This window comes from Propithecus coquereli, unplaced genomic scaffold (genome assembly GCF_000956105.1).
Source record: "Propithecus coquereli isolate 6110/MARCELLA unplaced genomic scaffold, Pcoq_1.0 Scaffold289, whole genome shotgun sequence".
In the NCBI taxonomy this organism is placed as follows: domain Eukaryota; kingdom Metazoa; phylum Chordata; class Mammalia; order Primates; family Indriidae; genus Propithecus; species Propithecus coquereli.
Window position 1 is genome coordinate 1,833,184 of NW_012148496.1, and position 22,022 is coordinate 1,855,205.

The window sequence follows — 22,022 nt, forward strand, 5'->3', positions numbered from 1 at the left end:
AGAGATACCAGACATTTGGGGTCACCCAGGCTAACCTTGTGTTTTACTGGTAAGGAAACTGCAACACAGATGGGTTAGTGATCTGTTTAAAGTCATAACGGAAGGGCCAGAACTATAATCCAGGTGTTTACACTTTCCAATCATAGCTCTTCCCAATCTGTACCACCTTGGCATCTGCAAATTTATGTTTCGGCAGCTATTGTTAATATTACATTGGAAAACTGTTTTGGGTAAAAAAACTTATCTTTTCTGAAATACATGTCCACTTAACATTTTCCTATTTTCTCAGGTTATAGAAACGTTATCGCGACTTTCTCGCACGCCTATCGCATTGGCCACGGGAATCAGGTAAGCTCTTTTTTCGTGGTTCACGTGCCCCCTTCAGTTCAAGGCAGTGACTGGATTATTGCTGTTTCGCAAAGCACCTTCCATGTGGGGACCGTGTCTCACTCACGATGAGTGCCTGACATATAAGTGTCTCGTACACATTTGAAATTAATTGAGAAAGTTAGAACTTATCCATAGAGTTGAATAAGACACATGGGCTAAGCATCGTTCTCCATTCACTGGTGACGGTCACTGGTATTTTTTTTTAATTCCTCCACCATTTCTGTGCATATGATTTGTGAAGGCAAACACAAATGCTTAAGTAAATAAATATTTTAAAAGATGTTGTAATGTATTCATTTACTATAGAGTAGACTGTAACAATAACTCACAACTTTCAGGAGTTAAATAATCAGAGAATGGTAAAATATGTGTACACAGATGTGTATCGAAGATTCGGTAATAAATTAAAAACTTAGAAGTAAATTAAATTGTGCCGTCTCCTGGCGATGGAGTGTTACACAGTTGATAAACATGGGAACAGAGGTGTGCATGTTGTGTTGGGCTTTTTCTGGCTCAGATCCTACACAAAGATCAGTTGGTAAAGATGGATTACAGGTAACAGGAAATAAAGAAGAACCGTCTCTGTAGCTGCACAGCCAGGCCTCACGGAAATAGAGTGGGTTTTGTGTTTTACCTTTTTTCCTCAGGGCTCCACATTCCATTCTGCAGCCATCAGGGAGCTCCGCAGGCTGTGTCTCTGCCTCTGCTGCTTCCGTCTGTCTCCGCAGTTCGCATTCACATTCTAAGGGGGGATCCAAGCAGGGCTCACAGGAGCGCTGAGCACTGGCCGGGCAGCCCTGACCCTGCATCCAAAGCGCAGTGACCTCTGGGAGGACACCCTGCAAATGCAGACCCTTTTCCAGACATGGGCCAAGAATTTGGCAGCTTTCTACAAAGGTGGTCCAGAGGCGGCATAAATGTTCAACTCCCCCTAATTTGCTTGTTAATACATGCATATCTTTCCGTGTCAATATATATTTTATGTTGTTATATGTAAACAGATTTTGGAAAAGCGTGATCCAACTTTTATGCATTTTTTTTTCTTTTTTTTTTTTTTTGAGACAGTCTCACTCTGTTGCCCTGGCTAGAGTGAGTACCATGACGTCAGCCTAGCTCTCAGCAACCTCAAACTCCTGGGCTTGAGCGATCCTCCTGCTGTAGCTGGGACTACAGGCATGCACCACCATGCCCGACTAATTTTTTTTTTCTATATATTTTCAGTTGTCCAGATACTTTCTTTCTATTTTTTGTAGTAGAGACGGGGTCTTGCTCTTGCTCAGGCTGGTCTCGAACTCCTGAGCTCAAGCGATCCTCCTGCCTCGGCCTCCCACAGTGCTAGGATTACAGGCGTGAGCCACTGTGCCCGGCCTATGTATTTTTGATTCTGAAAGGGTATACGTCAGAAGGTTTTTTTCCTTTTCAATTTTTGTTTTCTATGTTTTCTAATTTTTCTACAATGGACTTATATTGATGTAGAAGCACAATAAAATGTACCTAAATTTGTAAAAAGTGATTTTGAGATTTTACATTTCTCACACATTTGAAAAAACATAGGTTCCTTGAGTGTCTTAACTATTTTGTAATTATTTAAAGCTTATTTGTTACTTTGATGGATCCTCTTGTTTTTACGAAACATATAACTTGCTAGCTACCTGAAAAGATAAAACTTTTGGCGCGACAGTATAAGTACTGTGATTTTGTTAGGCATAAATTTAGGGTATTATATTGGCGTTATGAAAAAAGAACATAATATCATGATGCAAATAGGAAAGCCAAACAATTAGAATAGAAAATAGACTAGACTGATATTCTTGAACAGGGGACAAACACCCCTTGTCCCTGAGGTCTGGTTGACTCATTTGTCTAATAAATGAAAATAAAAAATGCAACTTGAATACCTTAAAGTCTCAGTAGAAAAGTATGTCAGGGTCAATAATCATATATATAGGGCACAGTGTTTTTGTCTTCTAATAATTTTCATCTGTACCAGTGAACCGAGTCAGGGAAGGATGATTGGTACCAAATTATTTGTTATCAGATCCCAGAGCTGAAAAGAGAGGGTGCTGGGGGCAAGGGCACATGCATGGCTGCTTGTTCCCTGAGTTGGGGCACTGCAGTGGGTGAGGTGACCCTGCGGGTGTGTGGCAGGTGGGAGATCAGGTAAGCACATCAGGATGTCCCCAGGGCACGTGTGACTGTGGTGACCAGCTATAATTGCCTCAGATGATTTGGGGTAGTAGGTGTTGCAGCCTCCCTGGGGGAACCCTAGGTTTGAGGCAGGCACTTTGGGGCAAGCCCTAGGCATTGTCAGGCGTGGTGACAGATCTGGCCATTTTGGCAACAGATAAGCTTACCTGGTTAGTGAGAGGTAAATTCCCAGCCTGGTTGTTGCTTATTCACCCATGTTTTTTTTCCACTTCTCCTAGGCCCTTCCCAACAGAAGAAAGCATTAATGATGAAGACATCTACAAAGGCCTTCCTGACTTAATAGAGTATGTTGAACGTTTTTAGCAAAATTTAGCTACTGCCAATTTTCACATCTATCGTGGGTTTTAACTGTAGATGTTAAAATAAGCTCTCTGAAGGGGAAAAAGTGGCTTAATGATTAAGATATGTAAGAATTAACCTTAAACTGGTGATGGAAAACTTTACAAGAAAACATACTTCAGCTGGTTTTTGGTTCCTGTTGTGTGTGTGAAGAGGAAAGAGACATACTGCAACGAAGTAAAATTTGGAAGTTTCTCAAAGGCATAATAGAGATAGTAGATAAAACTGGAATTAGACAATTAGGGAACAGTTAAAAAGAAATAGAATCTACTACTGGAATTGCAGAGCAGATAGGACATGCTTTATAATAAGTTCAAGGAAGGGCGAGGTAAGTGTGGCTGGAGTTATTCAGGGATGTTCCAGTAGATGGTGTTTATTCCTAACGGAGAATGCCTTTGGGCTTTTTATTTTTAATAGTCAGGAGAGGCAAAAGGTCCTTGCAGCTGATTATCTTCTGCTGATTGAGTGACTTGTGCAGATTACAAATAAACATAAAACATGATCCTCGCCCCTCAAGGAACTGATGACATAGATCGGCATGTTCGCAAAGAATTATAATAACAAACAGATCATGCTCCAACAGAGATTCCAGTCCTATGGAAATTCATCCGTTCGTTGTTTATCCATCCTAACACACCAACACACTGGGCTTGTTTTTGCTTCATGGCCTTCACACTTGCTGTTTCTTCTGCCCATTTGACTGACCCCTCACCGTGCAAGTCTTTGCTCAGATGTCCATCTCTGACTACCCTATTTAAAATCACCTCATCCCCTTAGTTTGCTCTGTGTTTTTGTAGCATTTACCACTGCCTGAGACAGTCTTGGTTTGCTTCATTTATTGTCTGTCTCATTATGAAAAGGTAAACTTGGTTAGGCCCAGGATTTTGCCTTGTTTATGGCTGTATTCTTAGAGCCATGTTTGACCATTGACTACAGACACAGGGATGGATGGCCAGCAGCTCCTTCCAGAGTACGTGGCATTTGGAATGGCCTTAAAGTCTTGTCTTCTAAATATCTGTTAAGAATAGTTTCTTATCTCTTCTTGAAATCTCTAAGAACTCACTGACATTAATCATGGTAGATACCAATGGTCTTATGGAATTGGCTACAATCTTCATAATGACTATAAAATTATTATAATCAGATTCTTTACAGTATTAGAAAGAATATATTATTTCTAGTGCTGCGATGACATTGTTCTTTTTTAAACCTCATCAGTGGTCATGTACACAGATTAATTTTTATAGCCTCCCCTATATTGTTCCGTTTATGGGTGTTTCTAGGCAGAGTTGATGTCAGAATAAATCCTGTGAGGATGCGTTCCTCTCTAAGTTTCGAGAAAACTTTAGGGTCCTGAATTGGCTGCTCTGAGATACCAGCTCGTGCTCTGCGAGGTGCAGTCTGCCTTACTGTTCCATCTGGTGGTCAAGGGTCCAAATGTGGTGTTACCCTGGAAAAGCTTGCTTTGGGGTTTTCTGTGACAGCTTGATTTTTAGTCTTCACTTTGTTACAATCTCTATGGGCTCATGTACTTAACTCTAACTTTTGGGGATGAATTCACCCGAAGGGAAGCCCCTGTGACAAACATCAGCCTGGTCCCCACTGCAGAGAGAATCATTCTTTGCTGTGTTAGAGAGAAAGACACAGGGCGGAGTGGAGATGACAGATGGCCGAACGGTACAGTACCCTCCGTTCTCCTGCTTTCATTGTCAGGGCATCAGACTCGCCCATGGAGCCTGAGCATGATTATTATCAATCTAATATAGATTATTGTTGATTTATTGACCATTTGAAGAATATCACAGCCTTTTTTCCCTGGTTCAGAAATAAGAAATTGTTGACCAAACTGTTAGCAAGAAAAGCAGCTTTAGCACAGGTTTGAATAATGAATCCCAAACAGTTCTAGCCCAGTTGTGTGTGTGTGTGCGTGCGTGTGTGTGTGTGTGTGTGTGTGCGCATGTGTACATACGCTCACAGGTGTGTCACTCCTGTGGTTCTTAGAGTTGAGAAAAGTTATGAATTTATGCAATTTGTGCGTTTACTCTCACGGGAGATAGTCAGATGCAGGACTTCACAAGACTGAGTGTTTTGGGGAGTGGGGGTAGGGGTCAGAGGCAAGAGTGCTGGGATCAGGAGTACCAGAGAAATGGATTTCGCATTCTAGCTTTCTTCTGCGCAGGATCCCCTCCAACGTGGAACCTGTGATACCCTGGTTAGCTCCCCCACGGACTCACCGGACCGTCCTGTCCGTTGATGTGTTGCAGAAGATGCTCAAGCCAGTTTAACTGCCCCACCGTTCTCTGGCCAGATTGCCTGCCTAAAAGCCTCACTATGGAAGCTGGGGAACTGCCAATAGGCTTGCTGTCTCCCTCGTTTTCCAAGTAGATATCTGAGCGTCATCCTTCCCTCCTTCCCTCCTTCCCTCGCTCTCCCTAATTCTGATGGGTCACCGAGTCCGATGGGTCACAGCATCCCAAGTCTCTCTGTCCTCTGCTCCTCTGCCTATACCCTAGTCAGGGCTCTCAGTGTCTCTCACCCACAGCGTTTTACTGTGTGGCTTACTGATCTCCCCCGACCCGACTACCCGCTGTAGTCCCTCTGCTGATTCCCCGATGCCCGGGGTAAAGGGTGGCTCCCGGAGTACATAGCCCTTTACAGTTGATTTCAACTCTTCCCTTGAGGGGTCCACCCCACTCCCCTGGCCCCGCCGAGTGGGGAGCCAAGGCTCTTCATACCCCTGCCTTTGCACATGTTGGTGTGTTTCATCTGGACTGCCCTTTTCCTGTCCTCGTTCGGTGTGTGTCACCCCTGCTAGGCTTTAAGTTCTGTGAGAGCAGAAAGTCTGTCGCCATGGTCTGTAGCCACATCTCTTGGAACAACACTTTTACAGAAAATACCTATTGAATTAATTGACATATTTAAAAATGTTCAAGGTCCAGCTCAGAAGTGGTATCTTCTGTGAAGTCTTCCCTGACTTCTTCGGTCAGAGTTATGCTCACTCTTTTCTCTGCTTCTGTATTTTGCACTCATCTCTTTTGTTGCATGTAGAGAATTATGCGTTTATGTTACATGCTGCTGTTCGCACTAGACTATGGCAGAGTTTCTGGGTCTTCTTGATTTATATATTCTTAGCGCCGAGGAGCCTGGAACTTAGTAGGTTCTTAGTAAATGTCTGTTGAATGGATGGATGGTTGAGTGGGTAGGGGGTGGACAAATAATTCTGTAATGAATTCTTCTCAGAGCAGAGGTCTCTGAAACTTTTGTTACCACTAGATCCCTCCCTCTTTATATATCTTCCTTTTCTCCAGGTGTTTGGCAGTTCATTCCTGCCAAGTACCTTCAAATAATCCTTCACGGCAAACATAAACAACCTGGTGATTGTACTTACTTTGAAAAATGTTCCGAGTTGCAGAGTGACATTTACAGTTACAGTGTTTTTATTTTTGTACATATCAATTTATAATGTTCTGTCTGCACAGGCCCAGGAGAGATGATAAGAGCTGACAATATTGAAGAAGCTGAATTTCTTTCTCAGAGATATTAATATTAATGCTTCTTTCCAACATTCTAAATTGGTCAATCTCAATTTCGGAACTATTAGTTAATAGAAGGCATTTATAAATGTCTTGAACTGAAAGGAGGAACTTGAGTAGTAGCAGAGCATGTCAGTAGTGGGTGGAGCAAGCTGTTCCCACCGTGACTGAATGAGTTTACAGTTTCATGTGAGGGGCTTGGGGAAGATACTCCAATCAGTCACTATGGAGGTGCTCATGGAAGCTTTAGAAATAGGTATTATTTTCCATGCCGAGGACATTAGCAGAGTATTTTAATTTTAAAAATATTTGTGGCCTTGAGGCTCTTTCTTTAAACCAAATGTAAACAAATAAAACAGATAAAAGAAGGGTCTGGCTGACGGGGGACCTGTGGGTACCCTCTGCATGGGCTTGAAGGAGCGTGGTTTGAAAACCACTGGATTAGTTGTTGATAATAACCTGTAGGAACTGCTGCTTTAAAAAGATCATTTATGACATGTTAGATACTACTTAACTCTCCTGTCTTCTCCGTATTACACCCTGTAATACAGATGATGAAACTGAGGTCTTGGCATATGGACAGTAGGTGGCGTCTTACACTCAGAGTGCAGGACGGACTTGGTTCTAAATCTTGGCTCTGCCTGTGACTAGCTGTGTCATCTTTGGCAAGCCAAATAACCTTTTGGTCTTTCAACTTCCTCATCTCTTTAATGGATCAAATAGTAATGCGTACCTGATAAGACAATTAATGCTAGATGAATTAAGAGAGAGAATATATGCAGCATAATTATGTGCTTACACATAGTAACTGCCCAGTGAATTTACTGCGTAATAGAAAATGACCTTCATATTGTATCCTTTATTTTAGTGAAACCCGTGTGGACGACGAGGAAGATCTCTATGACTGTGTTTATGGGGAAGATGAAGGAGGAGAGGTCTATGAGGACTTAATGAAAGCAGAGGAAGCACATCAACCTGTAGGACTATTGCTTGTTTTTTAAGTTACTCTGAGTATTTTATTAGGAGAGCAATTACTTGAAAGATTAATGTAATTATTTTTGTAACCTCTGCTGAATGGTTTTGTTTGTTTTATCTTTTCTTGCTTATAACTGTCTAACTATGACTTGTTATTACATTTGGAGACCTAAGCATGGTATTTTACAGTTCAAAACAACCATAGGGAATCTCTGGTCTAATCTTTTCATTTTGTACTGGTAAGGAAACCAAGTCTGGGAGAGAAATGACACGCCACCCAGCTAAATAATGGCAAATGATAATAGAATATAATTTTAGGGAATCTTGAAATTATACTGTTATGAAACTAAATCTTTTACAAAACAGGTAGATTTCTTCCGTTAAATTCGATGTAAGAGAAAATATATATTAAAGAATATTTAACACAGTTGTTAGGTGTTGATATGAGATATTTTTACCCTTTTGTTTCATTATAAGTCTCCTAGCTTTTTTACTATTTCATAAACTTTGTTTTATATATTGTCATAGTCAATATGAGCCCTCAAATTTTTATTTGCCATTAAAATATCTAGAACATTCAGAAAGAATAACTTTGAATTATTTTCTCATCTGTAATTTGAAATCAAAAAAGTCAGTGGCTCTGGTTTTTATTAATGTATTCTTTTATACCAAAGAGTCTTCATCAGCTGGGTGGCGATTTAGGTTTCTTCATGGCTCTGATGAATTTTCTCGGCTCTCTGTGCTCCTGCCTTTGATAAAAGGCTGGTGGGTCGTCCAGCGCCACAGAAGGGCAGCAGTAGCTTCTGTGGTATGAAAACAAATTACCTGCCTGTGTTTGGTAAATACAATGAAAGTGCTTTATCCCACTGCAGGAGCTGACATGCTGTCTGTGGCAGCATTTCCAGAGCATTTTTAGGTGACAGGGTATCAGCTATACCTCCCGTATTTGTTATCTGCTCTTGGTGCCATTAGATTCCTCAGTGTCTCCACAGGACAGCTGTCTTCACTCAGCGACAGTCTTCACGCAGCGGACAGGGCTAGGAGCAATAATATTTTGATGTATGGGCCCTTTTGGGCACTTGGCAAGGTGCTAAGTGCTTTACACTGTTTTATCTCATTTACAATTCCTTGGAGTTGTTACTATAATTCTCCCTGTTTTACAGATGAGAAAACTGAGTCATAGAGAAATTTAGTAATTTGTTCACAGTCACAAACAAAGCTAATAACAACAAAACTGGCACTTGACCCTGATTCTATCGTATTCCAGAATCTTTGATTTTAGTACTATGCTTGACCACCTCCAATCTTACACACTTAGTAAAAGAGCCAAACAGTAAGATGTTAATGTTTTAAAAATAATTTGAAGGTTTTTACTTACCAAATATCTTTTTTTGTTATTTTTGCAGTTATTTCTATGACACTTGTGAAGTGTACTGTATATTAAGGAAATCCTATGCCATTTATGGTGTTTCCAGTTTCATTAACATTTTTAATAAAATGTATTATAATTTAAAGAGAAAGCCTATACTCAGAAGTTTGTTTTTAATCATCTAAAACCTTTTCTTTTACATTGTTCAAAATTTTAAACAAAAGCAAAGATACTTCACAAATGCAGTTAACTTTATCTTTCAGTTATGTGTTTCATTAGAATGGAAAGTTTAAGAAAATAAGCAATACTTCATATCTCTTTATGTCTACTGCCAGCTAGATTAATGTATGAATTTGATTAAATAATTTTATTTTGATAATCTTAACGGCAGAAATGTCCAGAAAATGACATACGAAGTTGTTGCCTAGCAGAAATTAAGCAGACAGAAGAAAAATATACAGAAACTTTGGAGTCGATAGAAAAAGTAAGTCATCAGGTATTATTCTTGATGCTCAAATACAGCCTTATGTAGTTAATATATTAGACTCGCTGTTTCTGCTAAATGTGTGTATCTTCTAATTTTTAATAAAACTTTGTATTTAAAGACCTCAAAGCAGATTCATTCATTCCACAGTATTTATTTATTGATGTTCTGGTATCTGAATGATACTGTTTTAGGGATTGAGGCTGTAGTAGTAAATATTAACAAAACAAAACTCTGGTTCTCAAGGCATTTTCTCTCTCATGGGAAGCTTTAGAACGTAAGCAGATAAGTATGCCAGGTGGTGATAAGTTATCTGAAGACAAATAAGGCAGGGAAAGGGGATGGTGGATGGTGGGGGAGGCTGGTGGCAGGTTATATAGAGTGGTAATGGAAGGCCTCTCAGACAAGAGTGAGCAGACAGCTGAGTGAATCGAGGGTGCAAGCCACTTAAATATCCCCGTGAAGATACTTTCTGGGAGAAAGGCCCTCAGATGGGAAAGTGTTCAGAGCATGCTCCAAGGGGCAGCAGCGGTCCAGCATGGCTGGAGCAGAACAGGTGGCGGGGAGTGAGCAGTGGGGTGGGCCAGCCTGTGGGCCACCAGGTCATGCAGGCCACCAGAAGCTAGAGCGTTCTGAGCAGAAGTGACACGATGTGATTTACGTATTGAACATCTAATTCTGGCTTTTGCGAGGAACCTGGGAGAAAAATTAGAGGGCTATTGTAGTAATCAAGATGACAAATGGTGGTATCGATAGAGGTGCTGAGGGGCGGTCAGATTCCGAATAAGTTTTAAAAGTAGATTTAACTGATTGGGGGACGCATTCAGTAAAGGATGAGTGAGAGGAGAGGAATCAAGGATGACTGCTAGGTTTCGACGTGAGCAACTGCCAAATGAATGGCAAAGGTGGCTACAGAGATGGGGATGGACAGGTTTGGGAATCATAAGTCTGTTCGATCATATTAAATTGCTGATACCTGCTAGACTTCCAAGGGGATATGTTGAGGAAGCTGTTAGATACGAGCCTGGCATTAAGGGGAAAGGTTGAATTGACATATAGATTCAGCCATTATCATTGCATAATGGCATTAAGGGCCTGGGACTAAATGAGCTCACCCTAGGGGATGCATGTTATTAGGGAAGAGGTTTGAGGCCACCCCCGGTGACTCCCATATTTACAAGTTAGGAAAACGAGAACCAGGAGAAAGTTTTGGAAGTTTAGGCAAAAAGATGAAGGTGTGGAAGAGTTCTTCAGGAGAGTAGGAGAGTAATCAATTAGGGAAATATAATAGGGCTATGTAGCATTATAGGCCCAGTTGAGTTTTGTGGTCATATTTAAAATTAGACTGTCAGTGTAGTCCATGCGTAACATCTTAGATACAGACACAAAATATGTGGCAAGCTAGATTTTACCAGGGTTTTAGTTTTTCTAGAAAAGCACAGTGGAAGAAGGGAGGATAAGGGTATAATGCAGGGAAATGACTCTGATGGTGGTTCATGGAGTTGTAAAGTGGGTAAGGAGGGACATAAGGAACGTGGGGGAAGTGAGCTGGTCAGCGGCGTGGCAGACCAGGTATGGCTGAAGAAGTCCTTGAGGGAATGAGCTGTGAAGGTAGGAGGTAGTGGTCAGAGAGTTGGTTGCTTGAAATTAGTGCTATGGAGCATATGCAGGTGTTGATAATGACAAGGTCTTGGGGTATGACCATGAGCCTTGGGAGGTGAGATAGGGTGGAGCATAAGATTATTGAAGGTCACGGAACTGAGAGGCCAGGCTCTGCTGGAAGGATCATCTGCACAGATAATGAGAGAGAAATGATAGGCCAGGAACTAAAATTCTCAAGGAATGATCCATAAATTGCATGAACAGATTATTGATCTCAGTAATCTATAATCTCCACAAAGTATTTGGAGGATGTTTTGTTTGAGTCCTCAGATATATCTACAAAGGTTGCCATTGTTTGCTAACTCAGCCAATAGCGTTCTCTTCCTTCTTATGGAAGCGTTTGTTGTCTAACCTTTTATTTTATATTTGAAATGTACCAGCTTGTATTTATGTATTTATATCTGTTCAAGTATAAAATCTTTAAGATAAAGAAATTTCTACTTTTTTTGGTATTTATAATGCTGATAAACAATTGACTTTCAATAAATATTGTTTGTTGATGAAAAACTATTATATAGATTAATTATTACTTCTCTTTTCTCTCCTGGTAGTATTTCATGGCACCACTGAAAAGATTTCTGACAGCAGCAGAATTTGATTCAGTATTTATCAACATTCCTGTAAGTAAAAATATGCTAGCCAAAATTGTGGCGTACTTCTATAAAATCTTCATTTTCTTAGTGGGTTCCAGATCCCTGTTTTGACCCTCTTCTTTAAGAATTTTGATCTTGTTTTTTTGATTCCCCAGTTCTTCTATCATTATTTTCTTGAAATAACTATGTCGTATGTTCAGTAAAAAGTCATTCAAAATGCATGCAGAACACAAATGGATAAACAAGATTCATGTGCTATCCTTAACTGTATGGCATGAAGAGGCAGTCTCAATTAAATAATCCTTGATGTTACCACCTGTTTGTCTTCTGGGGTCCCCTTCTGCCCCACGCTTGCCTGCCCTGTTGCTCCTCCAGCCCCTCAAACCTTGTCTTACAGCCACTGTCCAACTCCATTGGATCCCCCTACTTTGGCCTCTGCTCTTTGGTGCTTTCTCCTCCCAGTTGTATCAGCTTTAAACTACCATTTATGAAATAGACTACTTCTTCAGGATTTAACAGACTATCTTAATGATAAAATTGAAGATTGTTTTTCACAGTTATGTAAGCATTTCAAGTTTTAGGGCACCTTATCAGAATCTTACAATACTGAAAGGGTATTTGCCCAGAAATCATAGAAACAAGCTAAATGCTATGCCTAGTGAGGTAATGCTAGGCAAAATTCTAGTTCTTAGACCTCTAGAACTTGCTTTGGTTTACACGCACATACACACACACACACACATACACTTACATGTATATAAGTTTTTATGTGCAGGGTTGCTTGTGTCACCTGAGAAATCGCTTATATTTTGATTCTATTGTGTTCTGTGTTGATGAGTGTGCTGTCCTTATCCCTGATTTTGACCAAATGAAGACATTCTCACTGATTTATAACATACCAGGAAGAAAATGCTAACAATGTCAGGTGAAGGTTTAGAATAAAACAAACTGGACATTCTAGGAGGACAGGGATCTTAAACCACTTAAAGTACGGACTGTAACTTAGAACCCATTTGACAGTCCTTATTCTTACGGCTTTTCCATACTCCTCAGCAAAATGACAGGGCCAACATATTCATGTTTAATTTGCACCCCACCTAGGAAAGAACACGGTGTGGAGTCAATGTGTGCTCCAGGGTACACAGGAAGAGGTAATGGGGGAATGAGCACCTTGATCACATTTCCTCATTGCCTGACCGAAAGCTACTTGCTTATCAGGAAAACTGTGAAATTCTGACTTTGAGTTGCTCTAGTAAACAGTCTAGTACAATTTATTTGCTTCTTATTTATGCCATTAGTTGCCTGGTTTCAAGTAATTTAGTCTGATTATTATTAGCTTAGCACCAGGACACCACTAATTGACCAAAGTACAAATCTACATTTCTATGTCACAAGGACATGAATCATTACTTTATCCTGTCAATAAAGCAAAGTTTTAAATAAAGTTTATTTAAAAATTTACAGTGATTATAAAATGAAAATGAGCTGGACATGTTTTTATATAAGGAATGAATTATCTTTTAATAACTAGTGAGATAATTTTTTTTTCACAGGACACTGACATTTCAAGTCAGGGCTGTCTCTCTTCCCTTCTCTTTCCTCTCCCCACTCCTTTTCCTTCTTCTCATCTTCCTTCTCTTCTCTCCCCCTTCTTTCCCACCCCTTCTTCCCCCTTCCTTCCTTCCCTATCTTCTCCCTCTGCTTCCTCCTCTTCTTCCTCCTCCCCTTCCTTTTCCTCCTATCTTTTTATTTATTTATTTATTTATTTTCATTTCAGCATGTTATGGGGGTACAGATGATTGGTTACATATGATGCCCTTACCCTCCCTCCCCCTCAAGTCTGAGCTTCAAGTGTGTCCGTTCCCCCGGAGGTGTGCATCGCACTCATTGTTTGTGCATATGCCTGTCCATTCATTGTTTGTGCATATGCCCGTCCTCCTGTCTTTATTGGTGGTGGCAGGTTTATATATGGAGAATATTCAGCATATCCTGAGTGGCAAGTCTAGCAACAACAGAGGTTTTGGGTTTGGGGCGTATTTTTGGTTCTGATTCCTACTTTCCTTTCACATTGTTTTTTTTTTCCTAAGGAACTTGTAAAAGTTCATCGGAACCTAATGCAAGAGATTCATGATTCCATTGTAAATAAAAATGACCAGAACTTGTATCAAGTTTTTATTAACTACAAGGAAAGGTAACATTTAAATTTTAAGTTTTGTGGGTCTTAGTTTATAGTGATAGTAAGAGTTAATATTAGAATGGCTAATAAATAGCTGTAGCTACTGTTCATTACAGTACTACCTGGGTTGTAATTAGAACCTGGGACAGTAAATCTCAGGTAGTAGTTTGAGCTCTATATATGCATTAAAAAAAAAAAAAAGGTTAGCTGGGCGTGGTGGTGTGTGCCTATAGTCCCAGCTACTCAGGAGGCTGAGGTGGGAGGATCGTCTGAGCCCAGAAGTTCGAGGGGGTGAGCTATGATTGTGCCACTGTACTCCAGCCACTCTAGCCTGAGCAACAGGACAGAGTGGTGTGACCTTGTATCTGAAAAAAAGGGAAGCAAAAAGGGAAGAAAAAGGATCCAGTATGGTGCTCATACTTTTACAATGGAGGATTTCTCAGCTGCCATTTCCCATTTTGTAAATGTCAGGGGTGGATTAGCTGATACCTAATGCTTCTTCCAACTGTAATATTTTATGATTCTCTATTTTAAAGTATTTGATTCATAAAGTCAATTTCCCTTCCTAAATTTGGGGAGAAAAAATCTTGAAGAACTCCATAAATAGGAGTATCAAGCAATTTCACTTAAAATATCATTCTCTTTTTAAATCAAGCAATATAGTTTCTAGTACCAACTAAGAAGTGGCCAATGAATTGCTTTGTGTCAACTCTTAGATAGACATTAGCACCTTATTGGTAGTTTTTTCCAGTGGAGAGTTAAGAGAAAAAATAAACCAACGAGGCTCTTTGTAAAATGTTTGTATTACTACAGAGACACCATTCCTGAAGTGGCTCAGACTCCGTGCCATATGAGTTATCTTTTCTCCAGCACAGTTCAGACCTCTAATTCCCATTTTCAGATGATGTATGTTCCTTAATTAAAAAGTAGGAAGAAGTGTAGGAGGTTATTAATGAGTAGAGTCATATGTAATGATTGCAATAAAATTGTAGTAGAAAATAAAACTGTTTCTGAGTGTGAGTAAACAGTAAAAAAGTTTATCTTTGATAAGAGCTTTAACAGAAATTTTTAATTTTGTTTTTGAGATACATATATATACTAACATCAACTGTCATTAAGGCCAGTTTATAAAATCTATTTGCTATAAAAATGTACATGGAATTCCATTGAAATTTGAAACTAAAAATTAGTCACTAGTATAAAAGCGACTCATTCTATGACTTACATATATGATGTGTATTAAGAATTTCTACTACTGCTTTGATTATCCCTAACTCTGGTTTTGAAGAGTTGGAGATTCTGACTCTTTCCCCCTCTACTTCCTTCTTGCTTTTTTTCTTACAGATTTCTTCTTCTGTCTTTTTCCCTTTTAGGTTGGTTATTTATGGGCAGTACTGCAGTGGAGTGGAGTTGGCCATCTCTAGTTTAGACTACATTTCTAAGACAAAGGAAGATGTCAAACTGAAATTAGAGGTGCTTGTTTATTTTTTGTTAATGACATAAAGTAAAATAAGCCTAAAAGCAACATGTTCCTCTTTGTGGTCAATGCAACAGTACATTTCTCCATATATTCTCAATATAATCTCCTGCCAATTTTATAAAATATTTTAAGGGATAGCTCTATAAAGTAATATGGTAGTAATAACAATAGTAACACGTAATATTTATGGTCCTGTGTTTTACATGTGTTATCTCATTAGGTCCTCCTGACTCTGTGACATATATACAATTAATTTTCTCATCTTATTGATGAGAAAGCTGAAATTTAGAGAGATTATGAGTAATTTTCCCAGGTAGTAAGAGGTGTAGGATGAGTGGCATAGATGTTGGATAATGTATATGTAGATTTAAAATGTTTACTAAAATTGTAAGACCCTTAGGGGCAGATGTTTAAAAAGGACATGGATATTACCCATGAGAAGGAAGAGAAGACAAACACAAATAGAAGGAGATTAAGTAGCATGAGGTCAGCACTATGTGACAGGACTCTGTGAGTACGATTGAATCTGCCCACTTCGATGTGGGTAGGTGTGGAGGATTTATCTGAAAAGGCAACATTTGAGTTAGGGGAAAGCTTTGATGGCTAGAATCCATGGAGAGAATTCTGGAAGAATTGGCATGTCTTGACCAGAAGAGTCGGGAAAGTTTGAGAAATGGCAAGAAGGCCAGTGTAAACAGAGCACAGGGTCACAACAGAAAATAAGTTTGGAAATGTGTTAAGTCATACGTTTTTGTACCCCAGATATGTTTTTTTCACAAGAGGAGTTCATACTTTCAAAGAACTTTTGAAAAATGATTGTTCTATGAATTATCATCTTTTTTTTTTATTTCAGCATATTATGGAGGTACAGATGTTTAGGTAATAGATGTTGCCCTAACCCCGCCTCCCCCACAAGTCAGAGCTTCAAGCATGTCCATCCCCCAGATGGTGTGCATTGCACTCATTATGTATGCATATACCCGTCCCCTCCTCCCCCCTCCCACAATGAGATATCACTTATCTCCAGTGAGAATGGCCTTTATCAAGAAGTCCCAAAATAATAAATGTTGGTGTGGATGCAGAGAGATAGGAACACTCATCCACTGTTGGTGGGACTGAATTATCATCTTAAATGTATTATCCTTGTGTTTAGGTTTTCTTAAATTTCAGGCAGAGGTACCTAGTCAGCTGTTCAATGACTGTGTGGCTTGTTTGACTCTTCAATATCCCTTTTCCAATTCGTTGTTCAGTTGAGCAGTAAGGTCAGGGGATGAGCAGGGAAGAAGGGGCAGATGATTTTCAAATCAGCATCCTTCATCATTTCAGCTATCTGGTATGATTTCATACCTCATGTAACTCCCACAAAGGGAAATCATTGCTTAGAAAGCTTGCATGTTAACAGGTAACCAAATAAAGGCACTAAATCTATGTCATGGATCTTTTTTCTCTGCCTCATAGTATCCCTTGATGATGTTGACCTTAAGACTGGAGGTAGTTTGAGTCCCAGCATTGTCAGTGCAAGGTGTTCCTGCTTCTCTTTGGAGAAGAGAGCCTCTTAAGTGCAGACCTGTAAGCCTCCTTGACTCATTAAAATATGATGATAAAATAAAACTTTGCAACTCATACATCTAATTCCTAATAGAGTAACCATTAAAGCATTAAAAAAAAAAAAGATATAAAATCGTGGTTCAAGAGAGGAGTGAGCGAGTGTGAGTCACGCCTGCATTATATTCTCAGCCTCGTCCGAATGTTCCTCTTCCTCCTTTCAGAGTTGTGGTGAAGGCTCTGCCCAGTGCCCGTACTCTGGGACTCTAAGTACTCAGTTTCTGCAGTCACTGTCAGTCTTGGGGACAGAGAGGACTTCAGGCTGAGTTAGAAAGGTGCAGGGTGAGGTGCTGCTGGCTGTCCTTTCCTCAGCTTAAAAGCCCGTACTTCTGACCACAGGCCTGATTTTGAAGTATTTGATCGGATACTTAACGTCACACTTCAACAAATACTCAGTTGGAACTACCTCCTGCAAGTCCCGGTGTGATGGAGGGGATGGTTGCCTTCGTCTCGGTGTCTCTCTGCCTTCTTTGTGTCTTCTGTTTTGTAGTTATTTTTGTTCTTGTTGATTTTTTTGTCTTTTTCTCTTCTATTTTGGAACCAAGATAACATGGGGTGAAGGGTGATAGAGTCTCTTTATCTAGCCCTGTAAGCCTGGCTTGTCTGACCTCATTTTATTTTATTTTTGATTATAATTGAGTTGAAGCTAAGAAAGTGACCGGATATTTTTAGAAGAATTACTTCTACCTGTTTACTTTCAATCCGTTTAAGCATTTTACACCTCAGTCTCCAGCCCCCAGATTTAGCTAATGCCAGCAAGGTTGTTTTCTTTACTTCCTGAGCCTGTAACTTAGAACTTAAAGGAACTAATTGTTTCCCAACAATTTGAAACTAACTTTTATAACATAGTAAATTTCAAATGCATAGCATTTCTGTCCCTAACACTATGCTGGGATGGCACAACCTAAGAAGGGTAAGCTACAACTTCACTTCCAAGGACCTTAAAATGCAGCCAGGGAGATAAGACCCACTCATTACAGTAATATTAACAGTTTAACCTCCTGCTTGAGACTCGTGATCCAGAACTCTCTACAATCTGTAGAAGCAAAAAATCAGTTGAAATAGTTACCATTCTGATGAACCGCAGTAATTGATAAGACACAAGCTAATATGTCAGGATGTGTCCCCAGTTCATTTTGCCTAAGATCTAGAGTCAGACACACTCGTTAAGTCACTGTGGTCATTAGAGTTAATGGTGTTTGCCTAATGGCTCCTGATAATATATCATTCTATGTGCAGAAAAGCTAAGTGTGGCCAAAGGGGAAACAAACTTGTGAACGAAGAGCATTTTCTTAATCACACCTCCTTCCATGAACTGAAAGAGTCTTTGGGCTAGGATGTGCAATTGTGTGAGGATTTTAAAATTAGGTTGCTCAGTAAAAATAATGTTTGTAGGGCATGTTAGTGTTTTGAACAGCACTGCAGATATATGAGAAACAGTAAAATCAGAGAAGTGACTTGTCCAAAATCACACAACTGTGAGTTGTCAAGCCTTAGCTTTAAATTCATGCTTTGACACTTCAAAGTACTTTCCTCAAAGTCATAGTTACTGTCAAAAGAGTGAACAAGTGAATACTATTTTTAAGTAAACTTTTAAGAAAGAATGTGAGATTAAAAAAATAAAATCTAAGGCTTTTAAAAACTTGGAGTTCATTAATAGGTTTATGCTTTAGCAAATTTTTAGAGTCAAACATTCCATTTCCTTCAGTTCAATAAGTATTTATTAAGCAAATGGTAGATTCTTAGAGGGATAAAGGGCAAAATATGCTGGAAAAGATACTATGGGCCAGGCATGGTGGCTCACATCTATAATCCCAGCACTGTGGGAGGCCGAGGCAGGAGGATTGCTTCAGCCCAGGAGCTCAAGACCAGCCTGAGCAACACTGCTAGACCCTATCTCTAAAAATAAAAAAATAGAAAAATTAGCCAGATGTGGTGGTGTGCACCTGTAGTTCCAGCTACTCGGGAGGCTGAGGCAGGAGAATTGTGTGAGCCCAGGGGTTTGAGGTTACAGTGAACTATGATTGTGTCACTGCACTCCAGCCTGGGCAATATAGCGAGACTCTGTCTCTTAAAAAAAGAAAAAAAGGTATGTACACAAATAATTAAAGACCCCCACAAGGCAGAGAGAGAGAAAACAGTTTTGATTGGGTTTATTAATAAAGGCCTAGAAATACAGTTCTTAAAGAGGATGATGAATTGTGCTAGAGGGTGGACAAAGCACAGGCTTTGGAGAGAGAGTTGGAGAGAACTGAATAAACCAAGGCACAAGGGTGGGAAGGTTCGTGGCAGGTTTGAGCAGGGATGTGTTCTTGATGCCTGGCCCATAAGCCTACTGGGGGAGATCGGTGGAAGATACAACTGTAGTAGTAAGCTGAGGAAGACCCTGAAGGGACACAGTTTTGCAGTGGAGAAAATAATTTTCATACATAAAATAGTTCTATTAGATTCCATATTTGGAGTTAAAATACTATAAGATTTCTTTTTTTTTTAATTGAAGATACTCTCTAGAGAGAAATATTGTTAAGGAAAACAGTGAAATATTTTTTGTGTAATAACAGTTCTGCTTAGGCCTTTGCATCTTTTTAATGTTTATGACTCCCCTTGAGAAAACTGACAAAATTTTTTTACAAGTTTTTAAAAATCATTTCCTTAGGAATGTTCCAAAAGAGCAAATAATGGGAAATTTACTCTTCGAGATTTGCTTGTGGTTCCTATGCAACGTGTTTTAAAGTATCACCTTCTCCTTCAGGTATGTAACTTAAGATTATTTGTTTATTGCTCATTTATTCATTTTACAAAATATTAATGAACTATCACATGTGTTATGGATCCTCCATGTTTTGGGCCCTATCCCCTTAAAATTTTGAATTATTATTATAGCTAAGTGGGAAATAACAGAACAGCTGAGAATTTTTCTTCTTTGTAGCAAAGATGTTTCTGTATCTGCCACAAGTCACATTTTGTGTCTTTCAAATAGGACTTGCTAACAAAAAATATAGACAAAACAACGCAAAACAAAACATCCTTTCAACCATGTCTTCTATAGTTAGAAGTAATCATTTATTAGCGTTTCAGTGTTGTGATGCATCTGAATTCTGGCAGATTAATCATATCAGATCTTTTGCTTTATAGCAGTAAATTAAAGAGAATTGTGTCACATTCCATATTGCTGTCTACTGTACTAAATTATAATAAGACTACATTTATTTTGAAGTGATTCTTGTTATAACCCACAAAGCTTATGGTTTCCACAGTTAGTCCTCTAATGAGGGTGGAGAGTCTTATAAATTTAATTTGATAGCTATACCAGGAGACTCATTAGTTCGGCTCCAAAGAAATGTCTTACTGTATTAGTCTGTCAACTCTGCTGATGCTTGTGAAATGTCATTTTAAAAAGATCTACTACCTGTATGTGAAATATAATTTTGAGACTGCTGTGCTTTGTACATCTGTAGCTGCAAAATTATTAGTCATCTCTGTTTTCGTTCTACTGAGAAATCAGAAAAATTCAAACCGTGATTATTCCTTAAAAATGCATTAAAACATTTATGAGACCTAAACTCAGAGCAACTTAATCAAATTGGATTTTATGAAAAAGTAATAAGGAAGATTTAGGCAGTCAGTTTCCAAGGCATCTTGGAACTAAAAACATGTCCAAAATAATATAATAATTTATTTTGTTACTTCAGTGTAGTTAAATATTGATTGAAGAATTTAGAAGGTGCAATTTTTAAGAAGTATCTATTTTGGTCCTTATGGGGTTCTGCACAGACTTATAAAAGTATAAAATGACTATACTTTTGAAAAAGTCAGTGAACTTTGCCCCCTAATTTCTCGAGTTGTTTTGTATTTTAAATTTAAAACGTATGTTTAATTCCATGATGACTTTTTAAAATAGGAAAAGTCTTATTTTGGACAACACACATAGATAAAAATACTAGAAATGGTTTTCCATCTCAAAATAGTATAGAGTAAAACTTATATTTCTGGTGTGTAGAAATTTGTAGAACAAATGTGGTTGTAAATTTGGACATTCTCTACTTACTATACTAAAGTAGGGAAATCACTTGAAATGCTTTGTTCTGAAAGCACAAATTTATAAACAGCATATTTTCTAGTGAGGGATTAGAAACTTTAAGAATAATTTACTATTTTTATTTAATAAAGTAAAAGTAAAAATAGAAATAAAAGAATAGAATTTCAACAGATTTATTACACTTAATAATTCTCTGTCAGTCCTATTTACAGCAAGAAACACCAGTGGTATTTTTTGAGGGTCTTCCCTGTGCCAAACAGCATTAGGCACTCATGATATATCAATAACACAGCCCCTATACTGATAGAGTCACCATTTAGAAGGGAGAAATGAAGGGTAAGCTCTCCAGCATAACACAATAGGTGTTACGAAGGTGCAGAGGTGGTGCAAACAAAGGCCTAAATAATTGTACCCTAAGAAGGCGAAGGACTTGAGCAGAGGCCTCTGTCAGAGAAGGCTTCCCAGAGGAGAGATTCTTGAGCTGGGCTTGGAAAGGAGAGTAAGAATTTGACAGGTGGATCAGAGAGGAAGAGCTTTCTAAGGAGAGAGAAATGACATTTCTAATGGGATTAGATATCAGAACATATTTTGGAAATTATGATTAAGTTAGTATGAGTAGAATATAGATTATTTGGGTGGAAGTGGGGGGAGAGGAATTGAGAAGTTTGCAGAATTCAGATCACAAAGAGTCAAAGAGGGATGGGTGCAGCCCAGAGCTTCGGTGGAGCATCACAGAAGCCTAAATCGGGTGGAGCCAGGATCCGATTTACATTTTAGAAACCTAACTCTGATGTCAACATCATGAATGGATTATATGAGGAGAGGCTGCAAGTCAGAAGATCAATTAGGTGCTCATTCTGATCACCTGTTTAAATAAGGGCGAGCATCTGACCCTGAGTAGTGGCAGTGAGGTTGGTTTCAAGGGGCAGGATCAACATTAACGTCAACGGGACATAGGGAGAGGGGAGGGGGAGGAGTTAGGGACACCTTTCAGGTTTTGGCTTAAGTGAGTATACTGACGGAAATGCCATCATTCAATAAAACATAAACAGGAGCAAGAGCAGGGTTCTGGGTGAAGATGGATTAAGTTTTGGGCACGTTGGATTTGGGGAGCCTTTGCGATACCCAGGTGGAACTGTTGAGTTGCATGTGTGATGTGGGACTCAGGT

At 39.2% G+C, this 22,022-nt stretch overlaps 1 protein-coding gene across 1 annotated transcript in view; it reads left to right on the top strand.

The window, feature by feature from the left end:
- Positions 1-22,022, top strand: part of VAV3 (vav 3 guanine nucleotide exchange factor) — a 508,157-nt gene that overhangs the window by 264,481 nt on the left and 221,654 nt on the right. The window contains exons 3-10 of the mRNA XM_012648507.1: positions 290-348; positions 2,817-2,882; positions 7,339-7,447; positions 9,206-9,298; positions 11,512-11,580; positions 13,641-13,744; positions 15,103-15,202; positions 19,471-19,566. Of these exons, the coding sequence (XP_012503961.1) occupies positions 290-348; positions 2,817-2,882; positions 7,339-7,447; positions 9,206-9,298; positions 11,512-11,580; positions 13,641-13,744; positions 15,103-15,202; positions 19,471-19,566 (696 nt within the window). The remainder of the gene's footprint in view (positions 1-289; positions 349-2,816; positions 2,883-7,338; positions 7,448-9,205; positions 9,299-11,511; positions 11,581-13,640; positions 13,745-15,102; positions 15,203-19,470; positions 19,567-22,022) is intronic.